Source organism: Anomaloglossus baeobatrachus, chromosome 4 (genome assembly GCF_048569485.1).
Source record: "Anomaloglossus baeobatrachus isolate aAnoBae1 chromosome 4, aAnoBae1.hap1, whole genome shotgun sequence".
Taxonomy (NCBI): Eukaryota; Metazoa; Chordata; class Amphibia; order Anura; family Aromobatidae; genus Anomaloglossus; species Anomaloglossus baeobatrachus.
The window spans coordinates 339,445,307-339,457,313 of record NC_134356.1 but is presented as its reverse complement, the minus strand read 5'-3'; the positions used below and the strand labels follow the sequence as shown (position 1 = coordinate 339,457,313).

The window sequence follows — 12,007 nt, the reverse complement described above, 5'->3', positions numbered from 1 at the left end:
ATGTTAAATTAGGAAGCATTTTAGCAATTATATTCTGATATACAAATCCTAATATAACGTACATACAGTATATTATAAGAAGCACCACATTGTAATTCTGTTAGAAATTAGAAATCACAATGAATCTATAAGGAAGGAATAGAATATTGTAACCTTTTGATTTTGTTCTCCAGTTGCCTTTTCATTGAGTCTAAAGAGAAAACAAACAAGGGCTGGTCTATTTATGGTATATACAAGTCTTGTTTACCCCAAACAGTGGGCACCCTGTCTTGGTACTAACCAGAAGCTAGTGCTGAAATAACTGGTTTTTGACTTTTGTCTGGCTTCCTTGGCTGTGTAGAATCAGTCCTTCTCTGCTGGCAGCCATGCAGCTTCTGTCTGGGCTTCTTCTGTCTTGTATCTGGGCTTTAGGAGTAAGCTCTTTGAGCCATGTACCGGTCCTTCTATGGTCAACGGAAAGGTGAGCATTTTGTGGCGTAATGTTAGATATAGTGAAAGATTGCTTTTCCTATTCTAATACTAGGATCACTATGTTTATCAAGGTGGTGATTGATATATTCTTACGGATTTCATTGTAGACTATTTGTATGATCAGAAGATCATGTCTATCACCTTTCATGGTATTTCCAATTCTGCTGTATGAGATTCCATTGATTCCTTAAAGATTTTGTTAGTTTTGTATCCTGCATGCTAAAAAAAAGTATCAAAAATAACATATACTGGAATAACAGAGGAATATGTCATTTCATTGTTTAATTACATAGAGATTTTGGGGGACTTTCAGTAAGGCCATATTCCCACCGTGTTTTCTGATGTGATTCCATCTGAATTCTTCTAACGGTATTCAGACAGACCCATGATGGGACCATAGACTACAATGGCTTCAATATTGCTCGATATGTGTCTGTTTCTTCTGACGGGGGACAGAATCGTAACATTCACTCAGATTCTAAAATAATTTGAAAAGTTTAAAATAAATCCTGTCACTCAGTTATTTCCACATTGCTATTTGCAGCAATAAACTAGGGTTAACACTAAAAACTAGCAACATGTCTCTTCTTCTAGGAGTTGAACTACCAGAAATAGTCATTTTAATATGCACAAATTTGGCTAATGAAGTGGAACATATATAAGTTATTATTATGATGTTTTTGATTTTGGCTTTTTTTGGACAGAATGAACTGCCAGTAAATGTCTAAACTAGTTTTGGTTAAAGAACATTTAGCAAATACATAATTTGTATTTCAAACTGGATCAAACCTTATCTTGGCGATTCTATATGAAAAATGTCTACATTTTTACACACCTACTAATGTTCACGTAGCTATGTTCACGACATCAGAGATGTGTTGTTTTTGATGACAAAAAAATAGGAGACAAAACCAGCATGAAACTTAGAAGGTTCCAGCTATATGTTCTATAATCTTAAATTGAGTTTGTCACCCCAAAATGAATGTTAAATGCACTGTACAGTGTTTTAGGGGACTAAGACCCTATTACAACCATACTAGCGTCGTACTTGTTTATTGGTATAGTGCCTGAGCAAATAACTTTTAATTCTTATGCAAATGAGGAAGATTTGGATCTCCCTTGTTGTGGAACAGAATGTGTCGTTGCTTACCAGTTAATCAGAGAATCAGCAAAGCAAAGGTACTAAAATTGTGGTCACAATTAAAAATTAACTTTTAATATTAAATTTTTTTAAAACGAGAATTTATACCACACACCATAAATGGTTGTAAAACCAACCAACTAATTAGAGCTAATGTTCAAGCTCCTATCATTACCCAGTCAAGGACACTGTGTAGCCAGTAGTGATGGTTCTACTGGAATAGCACCAATTGAGACAATTGTCCCATATGTAACATATAGATTAGTAATCCATAGCATAGACTAAGAGACCAAGAGATATTATTGTCTCCCAAATATTATACAAAAGCTACAATCTGCAGCGATCAATAACCAAAAATATGGTCAAATGAAGCAAAGACTTGTTTTTAGACCTCCCAGGGAGGTCTAAGAAAACATCAGGTCAGACTGTTGCCAGCCAAGGGGTATTGTGAGGCGGATTGGTGCCCCCCCTGCTACTGGACAACTAAAAACAAGTCTTTGCTTCATTTGACCATATTTTTGGTTATTGATCGCTGCAGATTGTAGCTTTTGTATAATATTTGGGAGACAATAATATCTCTTGGTCTCTTAGTCTATGCTATGGATTACTAATCTATATGTTACATATGGGACAATTGTCTCAATTGGTGCTATTCCAGTAGAACCATCACTACTGGCTACACAGTGTCCTTGACTGGGTAATGATAGGAGCTTGAACATTAGCTCTAATTAGTTGGTTGGTTTTACAACCATTTATGGTGTGTGGTATAAATTCTCTTTTTAAAAAAATTTAATATTAAAAGTTAATTTTTAATTGTGACCACAATTTTAGTACCTTTGCTTTGCTGATTCTCTCCCTTGTTGTGGCCAAGAGTTTGGTGCACCCGTACGCCTTCTCATTTGGATATTTGGGCTCTTCCTTAACTCTTGGTTGACAATGTTCACTTCCAAGAGTAAGCACTATCTGAATGGTGTTGGCATGTGTGCAGCCGGGTGCACTCTTCTATCTGTCTCCTTTCTTCTGACATTACTCACTACATTAATATGCACCAAAAGTGTAGCAAGAAATGACGACAGAGAGGAGATGGGGCAGCGAGCACTGTCAATCTTGACAGGAGGAAAGGCCTCAATATGCAAATGAGTATTTGTAATGGTGCACCAAACTCTTGACCACGCCAATGGTGCACCAAACCCTCTTCATTTGCATGAGACTGAAAGTTATTTTCTCAGGTATTGTACCAGTAATAGGTAAAGTGCTAGTAAGGTTGTATGGGGGCTAAGTCCCATACAACACTTTATAGCGCTTTTAAAATACATTTTGAGGTGATGGACACCCTTTAAGTAATAAAGGGGCCTTTGGAACTTCTCTGTCATTAGGCCCCATTGTCCAGTTGGACCTACCTCTACCTGACTATCATAGCTTTGCTTTGATATGAAGTCATCTATTAATACAGTTTGCCCTTCAGCTAATAATGTCAACATTCAATATACAGTGGTGTTTAAATGTTTGTGAACCATCTAGAATTTTCCGTATTTCTGCATAAATTTGACCTAAAATTCCATTAGATTTTCACACAAATTTTCAAAATAGAACAAGAGAATCAAATGAAACAAATGAGTCAAACAATTATACTATAGTTTTTTGAGGACCAACATCACATGACTGTGAGTGGTAAAAGTATGTGAACCTTTCCTTTCCGTATTTCGTGTGACACCCTGGTGCAGCAATAACTGCATATAAACATTTCCAGTAATTGTTGATTAGTGCGGCATACCAGGTTGGAGGAATGTTAGCCAAGTCCTCCCTACAGATCAACTTGTTCGTAGGTTTTCCCCCATGAGCTACTTGTTTCTGTCCTTCAGTAACATTTTGATATGATCAAGGTCAGGACTTTGGCTTTGCCATTCCAAAACATTAACTTTATTTTTTTTCAACCCTCTTTTGCAGAATGATTTTTGTTCTTTGGGTCATTTTAGAATTTACTGGTAAAACTTAGAATTTATTTTATCATCAGTAGAAAGCATATTTGCAGCCTATATATTGTACTGAATCCATACTCCAGGCTGTGTTTGCACTTGGAGAGAATTTTTGCACTCCTGTTTGAGGAGCTATGCACTTCTTGGTGATCTTTTGCGTGGTCAGTAGGGGTCTCATGACCCAGACCGTCACCCATCTGCAGGCAATTCAAGTGAAACATCAATAATAAAGTGTAGTTATTCTCGAAAAGCAAAATCTAGATCGAAAGTTCTCGACATAGGTGTGGGAAACAGAAAAGTATAGATATTGTTGAGTCTTATCTTTATATATGTTCAGTCATGATCACGATCAGTTATGTTGATTTTGAAACTTAAAGGGTGTGTGCCAAATTTTAAAGGTATCCCTTAAAGGATTTGAATCAAGTTTTAAAGTCATCACTCATCAATTGTATATGTGAAAACTTGCTGATTAATTGGAGTTTAACTGCAGGGCCCCCATCAATCCTATGCTAGGGGCACTGTAGAGGCCTCTTTGGATGGAGTAGCGATCAAGCATGTGAACCATTGATCTGTTCATTTACTAAGAATTTCCTGGAGATAAGTGCTCGATTATTTCTGACAAGTCCATAGAGATTGAATAGAGCAGTGGTGTATATATCAATCACCACTGCAATCAGATCTTGGGAACAGCTGGGGGTCCAAATTGTCAAATCCTCAAAATGTGGAAAACTTCATGGGGTTTGAATACTTTTGCAAGGCCCTGTAAATCAGAAACGTTTGTAAAAAAAAAAAGGGAATATATTGCTTTCATCATCTTTTACATTCACATCACATCGACCAGTCCACTAGAGAAACCTGGAAGAGTTTAATAAATGTTGGCTGAGTAATATAATAATCATTCTATTCAGACGTTTTGTGAGAAAGCAGACGGCTTATTGTCATTATTATGGATTTTAAAATAATGAGGTTTGAATTAAATCCAATTAAAATGAAAATGTTCCTTTTGTTATTGCTTGCCAGCTACAAAACAGCAAGGGGTCCAGTATAAAACATATTAATCCCAGTTAGAGACCATCTGGTTACATGTCCAGGTCTTTTTTTCTGATGGAGCAGACTTATGAAAAATGTATGGCACAGAATCTCATTCAGATGAATTTTTTATAAGATTTCTTTATTGAAAACGAGACCCAAACTTTACTTGAATGCATTGTATAGAAGGTCATTTGATATTGAAAAAATAGTCTGAAAATACTAAAACTAGCATGAACAAAAATCTGGGAGTCTGTTTTTTTTTTTTTTTTCAAATGAAATACAGTAAAAGGGTTAATAGCCACTAAGCCCAATGTATAACTGGTCAATACCAATTTTCTTTTAGCAATGTCCAGTCCTTAAGGTGTTGTTTTTTTTTTTTGCTATTTTATGTCAAATAAAGTTTAAAGAGTTTATCCCTCACTGCACCTGGTCATTGTTGACACGTCTGCACTAACGACATCACGACCACTGTATGTGACTGCTGCAGCCAATCACAGGGCTCAGAAGTCTTATGTCATCTAAGACTGAGGGTCCACGCTGCCTTTTTCGTGTATTTTTTTCTTGTAGATCTTAATTAGGGATGATCAAATATCACAAATATTCGGCAATATTCGGCTTCTCAAATATCCGATGACTAGGTCGCCACTATGCGAATATTCGATGCGCAATGTAAGTCTATGGGAAGCCCGAATAGTTGCTATTCGGCAACTATTCGGGTTCCCCATATACTTACATTGCGCATCGAATATTCGCAACTAGTCGAATAGCAGCGAACTATTCGGCGAATATGGGCGTTGCCGAATATTTTAGGTATTCGATCATCCCTAATCTTAATCAATACTGGAAGGAAAAACGCATCCCAATAATGTCTATGAGAATCCTGGTTTGCTGTGCATGTTGCAGATTTTTTCATTGCATATTTTGGTGCAGAAAAAAATCAGCAGCATGTCAATTCTTTCTGCGTTTTTTCCTTGGGATATAATCCCCTGCAATGCTCGTACTTGATCATTGCAAATTATTATATCTGTCAGTGCTGCACTCGCAGCACTGAGACTTTGCCTCATACACCATGCATCCAGGATGGTGATGACCCAGGGTTACCATGGCAGCGACTGAGTCCCTACGATCGCATTACAGGAACCTGATCGCCAGGGAGAGATAAGTGATCCCTCTTCCTGTCTCCTGAATAATGTGATAGTATTACAGGTACCCAATAACCAGGGAAAGGTAAGCGATCCCTCTCCCTGCCTCCTGAATGCTGTGATCGTATTACATGGACCCAATAACCAGGGAGAGGTAAGCGATCCCTCTCCCTGCCTCCTGAATGCTGTGATCGTATTACATGGACCCAATCACCAGGGAGAGGTAAGCGATCCCTCTCCCTGCCTCCTGAATGCTGTGATCGTATTACATGGACCCAATCACCAGGGAGAGGTAAGCGATCCCTCTCCCTGCCTCCTGAATGCTGTGATCGTATTACATGGACCCAATCACCAGGGAGAGGTAAGCGATCCCTCTCCCTGCCTCATGAATGCTGTGATCGTATTACATGGACCCAATCCCCAGGGAGAGGTAAGCGATCCCTCTCCCTGCCTCCTGAATGCTGTGATCGTATTACATGGACCCAATCACCAGGGAGAGGTAAGCGATCCCTCTCCCTGCCTCATAAATGCGGTGATTGCAGCATTCAAGAGGTTAAACTACCAGGAGTGGCACGGGCAGTGAGAGCCAGGTAGTGAGAGCCAGGACCCGGCTATAACATGAGCCGGAGACTCGGCAGCACACGCGGGGGTACAGCAAAGGAACCCATGTGATCACCATGACTAAAAACTCAGGAAAAAATGACAGAAAACCCCACAATAAAGTGAAAACGCGATAAAAAAACCCTGTGTTTTTTCAGTACACAAATCTGCAACATGGGTACATACCTTAATACAGTTTTGCTCAATGACATGGCTACTGTTTTCCATTGCCAATTAAGAAGCAGACCAGAGACAAGCATAGATGAATCAAGAACTACAAAGGCACTGATGAGCCTGCCAGTGCACTTGTGAGCCTAAAGGTGGCTTTACACACTGCAACATCGCAAACGACATCGCTGTAACGTCACCGGTTTTGTGACGTTATAGCGACCTCCCCAGCGACATTGCAGTGTGTGAAACACATCAGTGACCTGGCCCCTGCTGTGAAGTTGTGATCGCTACAAATCGTTCAGGACCATTCTTTGGTCCTTTGTTTCCCGCTGTGCAGCAAAGTTTTAGTGTGTAAAGGGGACTTTACAGCGACTTCGTTAGCGACTTCCCTTTCAAAAAGCTGCTTTACAACATCCCCAATGACTAGCTAAGTCGTTCTGCAGGTCCGGATCGCTGTTGCGTCGTTGGCCAGGTTTGCCTGTTTGACAGCTCACCAGAGACTTTGTAGCGATCCCGGCCAGGTTGGGATCGCTGGTGGGATCGCTAGAAAGTTTCAGTGTGTAAAGGGGCCTTTAAGGATATGAATAAGACAAATTTACACAACTAAGTACTGGAGGGTGACAAAATAAGGATCTCTGGAAATGTTCCATCATCCTTTGTCTTGCACTACCAGAGACATTTTTACTGACAAGTCCCCTTTAATTGTACGTTTTCAAGGCAGTCATGTATTGTGAGGATTCAATCCCTCTTATACTGTGTATCACAATGTCTAAGACTAATTACTACAGAGGTAAACCCATAATGTGTGTCAATGCAGGATACCGTAAATAGGAATGTACATGCCTTGTACATTTATGTCAGTGTCTTTCATAGATCCCTAGTAAATTACCTGGTGTGTGTTCAGCTGTGATATATAGTTCACAGAGGAAAGACTTTATTAAGAGATCTAGATTTAGCAAATGCAGCTAAAATACGATCTTCTACCAGATTTCAGATGTAATTCAGATTAAGATTTACAGTGAATGAATGTAATTAATGGAAATTTAAAGCAACACATGGAACTTTACAGCTCAATGTTTGTCACCTGAGTAGGTGACGACAGTATTTTTTTTCCATTTGTATAAACGGATTTGCAGACTTTAAATTTGGATATTTAGAAGAAAAGTGCTTAAACCAGGAGGTCGTAGAAAAGTCTTTATGCTAACTTCCTTTAATCTGCTTATTATTAATTCATATCTTGCTCAATATTGATATTGTGCCAGTAAGTTTATTAAAAATTCCACTTCCTTATGACATGATCCATTGTTCAAAAAGCAAAAGCGTTGCTATATGTGATACTGTCCGTTTATGGAATAGTCTGTAGTCTCTGCTGATTTTGTCTGCATTGTCTTAGTCGTTACCAAGTATTCTCATGTCGATTGGTACAATGCTAAGACTATTGATTTAATAGGAGAAAGAAAAATCATGCTACAAAAACATAATAAATATTTGATAAGAGCAGTGGGAGTCACCCCCCTCACGGTGTTACTCACTCCTAATGAGATTTCACAAAAGGTCAGGTTTGCACACCGAAGCTAGGCCAAGTAAACAAGGAAATATAGGGAAATTATACATATTTGTATATATGTATATACAGTTAAGTTCAGAAATATTTGGAGAATGAATATTTGTGATTTAGGCTCTGCATGCCACTATTTTTAACTTAAAGCACCACTACAGCATTTTTTTCCCTTCCGTAGTGGCGCTTCAAATATAAGCCCTCCACCCCCTGTCTCACTTCCAGCATTTTCGTACTTTTCCTAACACCACTCTGGTCCTTGTGCTTGTAGATTCTGTTGAGCCGGAAATCACAAGTTACATCCAAGCTCCCAATACATCTCTTTGAGAACCAGAATGAGGCCAGAATGAGGCTCTCATAGAGTTATATGGAGTTGTGACCTCCGGCGTTCTCCATGAAGCACTGGAGCTGGGAGCAGGTTACAAATCACTGGAGAACAACCAGAGGACCACTGCAAAATGATGAAAGTGGCATCAGGTGAGTATAAGACCAGGCTCAGAGGACTTAGATCTAAAGCACCACTACAGTTATGCAATAAATAAAAAAGGCCCCCTTCACACGTTCGTGTCTCCGGTACGTGTTTGGTCTGTTTCCTCATGTGCCGGAGACACAAAGACCCATTAAAATCAATGGGTCTGCGCACACGTGCGTGTTTGCCATGGACCGTGTGTCCATGTGGAGCATATGTGTGCCCATGTGCTCCACACGTAGACATGTCCGTTTTTTTCTGGCATCACGGGTGTCACACGGACCGCACACGAACCGCACAAGGACTGCACGGATGTGATCCGTGTGACACGCACCGGAGAAAACACATGTGTCTGTGAAATGAAATGAATTTCTATATTCACCTTCTCCAGCCCTGCTGTCTCTTCCGTTGCTGGCACTTGTTTCCGACCCCCACTCATTATGCTCCTCGCATATTCACTCCACTGCGGGCCGGAAGCTGCAGCAGCGGGGAGTCGGCAGGACCGGACACCGTAGATCAGCACCACAGACAGTAACGCCACGGACAAGTGAGTAGAAAGTTCCCGTTCTCCGTGTGTTATCAACGGATAGCACATGGAGAACACACGTGTGCCATAAACACGGCACACGGAGGGCAATACGCACCTGTGACACGCCCGTGAAAAACGTGTGTGATTTTCACGGACGTGTGAAAGAGGCCTAAAAGAAAGCAACTGAGAGGCAATTGTGCAGATTTTCAGATTTAAGTAAAGCAGGTGAAGTATCCTATGAAATGTATAGGAGTTGCAACCATTTGTCTACAAATAAAAAGGGTCATATAGCTAAAGTTTGTATACATGCAATATGAGCCCAATGGTAATTTCAGACAAAACCAAAGAGAAAAACACCAAATTAGCATGTGCCCTATAGTAAAGTAAATAACTAAATAGTAATACTACATTTAAATAATATAAAGCACTTGGTTAACACTGTTTGATCAAAAAGTGTAAAGGCTATCCCACTGTGACAAGGTGTATCGGACAGTCCTACTCAAGTATTAAAATCTCATCTAGCATTAGTGACAATGATGAGAATAAGGGAAGAGAAGCACAGTGCTCCGACTATAGCACCTGTCTATGGGAAGCTATATAGATGAAGTGCCTAGATCAGAGGGGAGGACCACACTCCCAATTGTACTTTATATGCCACTATTTTTCTTTACTTAAAATTAAACAATTGAGATGCAATTGAAGTGTATACTTTTAAGTTTAATTAAAGGTTCTCCTCATTTCAAGGTCTCAAAAGTAATTGGACAAATGTACTTTACCATAAATAAAATGATAATTTGTAATACTTTGCAGAGAATCCTCTGCAGGAAATGACTGCCTGAAGTCTTGAAGCCATGGACATCATCAAACATTGCGTTTACTCCGTTGTGATGCTTTGCCAGCTGACTTCAGTTGTTGCTTGTTTGTGGTCATTTCTGCCTTAAGTTTTGTCTTAAGGATGGGAAATGCATGCTCAATAGGGTTGAGATCTGGTGATTGACTTGGCCATTGCAGAATATTCCACTTCTTTGCCTTAACAACTACTGGCTTGCTTTCGCAGTATGTTTTGGGTCTCTGTCCACCTGTACTGTAAAGCGTCATCCAATCAACCTTACTGCATTTGATTGAATCTGAGCGGAAAGTATAGGCCTGTACACTTCAGAATTCAGCTGGCTACTTCCGTCTTCAGTCACATCATCAATTAACACCAGTGACCAATGGCCATTGGAAGCCATGCATGCCAGGACATCATACTGCCTCCTCCATGTTTTACAAAGGATGTAGTGAGCTTTGGATCATGAGTCATTCCAAGCAGGCACGTACTGGTAATCTACCAAGGCCGGCATATACCTGATTGGTCGGAGCAATCTACTACAAGCCTTGCCGCTGGCCCTTTAAAACCTCTTGCTTGCACTGTGTGCACACACACACATTCAAAATTCTGCCACTGTGCACACAGTGTTGTTTTTTTTGTGTGACACTGACCATTACCAGAGTGAGGACATCGTACTATGGTTGAAGTTCCTGCTCTCCTCTCCAGTAGACACTGGTGAGACTATGGAGTCTTCTCCTGTGCTCCCGGCATTGCAGCACTTCATCTTCCTCTTCATTTCCCTAATCTGAGTGAGCCCCAGTATGGAAATATTTTATTTATACAGCAGTCGCAGCCTCCTATAAAATGTATGGAGACTGCTGTCTATACATTATAAGAGGATATAACTGCTGTATATACAATTTGTAGGAGGCTGTGACTACTTGTGAGGTAGCAACCGGCTATTTAGTGAATGGCGGGTATGTATTGCAGAGGCGGTAGTACGCTGCAATGTAAATCTGTCATATTTACTCTGGGACTTGTAGTTCCATGCAAATAGAGAGCTGGGTGGGTCTGACTATTTAAATACCTCCACTGTTTGTCTGAGCATATGGGCTCCCTGTGTTTGTAAGCTGCAGACTTCCTGGAAGACTCTGGAGGAAAGAGAGCGCTCTCTGTGTTTGGAAGCTGGAAGTCTTCCTGGAAGACACTGGAGAGGGGAGTACAGCAAGGATAAAGAGTCTGTGCTGTGAAGACGCAGCCTCTGGTAGTGATCATGTGCGGACACTGATAACGGGAATTATGTGCTTGGCAGAAGCAAGTATCCAGACCTGTGGGCTGTCAGGAATAAGCATGAGGAGCATAGCTCCTGGAAGATAACCTCACTGAAAAAGGGGTTTAGTACTGATTGTCAGTGAGTAACGGTTTCTATACTTTCAATAGGATACTTCTGTGGGATTATATCCGAAGACATGCGAGTGTGCCTGCCGATGAAATGGACTGTGTCATATACCCTGTTTGTGTTGTTTTGAAGCCGCAAGAAGGCCTATGTTATGATGCTGGATTTCTGGTTTATGTGTGTTAATAAACCAATGGACTGTTTGAATAGAAACCATTCCTGTGTGTGCCTCAATCTAGCATCCATGCAAGTGTCCCCATTACATTCAGTGAGCACAGCCTCACAGTATATACAACAATCACAGCGTATCCTATGTGTTTTTTGCATTATAATATAGTATATGGTGCTGTGTATTTAATGTAGAGTTGTTTACATATAGTATATAGTGTACATATGTTTATATTCTATGGTGCTGTGTATATCTATATATATAATTGCCTTATTCTGTCTGTCTGTCTGTCTGTCTTGCTCCAAAATTGTGTCACGGTGACAGTGTCACCGTGACAGTGTCGTTAGCGTGACAACGGCCCATGGATTGGCCGCTCGCCTCGGCCTGGCCCCGCCCCCCGCATAGATTAGCCGCTCGCCTCGGCCTGGCCCCGCCCCCCGCATGGATTGGCCGCTCACCCCGACCCTCCGCACGCATCGACCGCTCGGCCACGCCCCTTCCCCCGAATTCAAACGAAGCCCCGACTCCCCCAGCCCAGACAT

The 12,007-nt window shown here is 40.7% G+C and overlaps 1 protein-coding gene across 1 annotated transcript in view; it reads left to right on the top strand.

Moving 5' to 3' along the window:
- The first annotated feature begins 340 nt into the window (after positions 1–340).
- Positions 341–12,007, top strand: part of LOC142303578 (V-type proton ATPase subunit S1-like) — a 171,286-nt gene continuing 159,619 nt past the window's right edge. Inside the window, exon 1 of the mRNA XM_075345077.1 lies at positions 341–460. Coding sequence (XP_075201192.1) covers positions 366–460 — 95 coding nt within the window. The 5' untranslated portion in view covers positions 341–365. The remainder of the gene's footprint in view (positions 461–12,007) is intronic.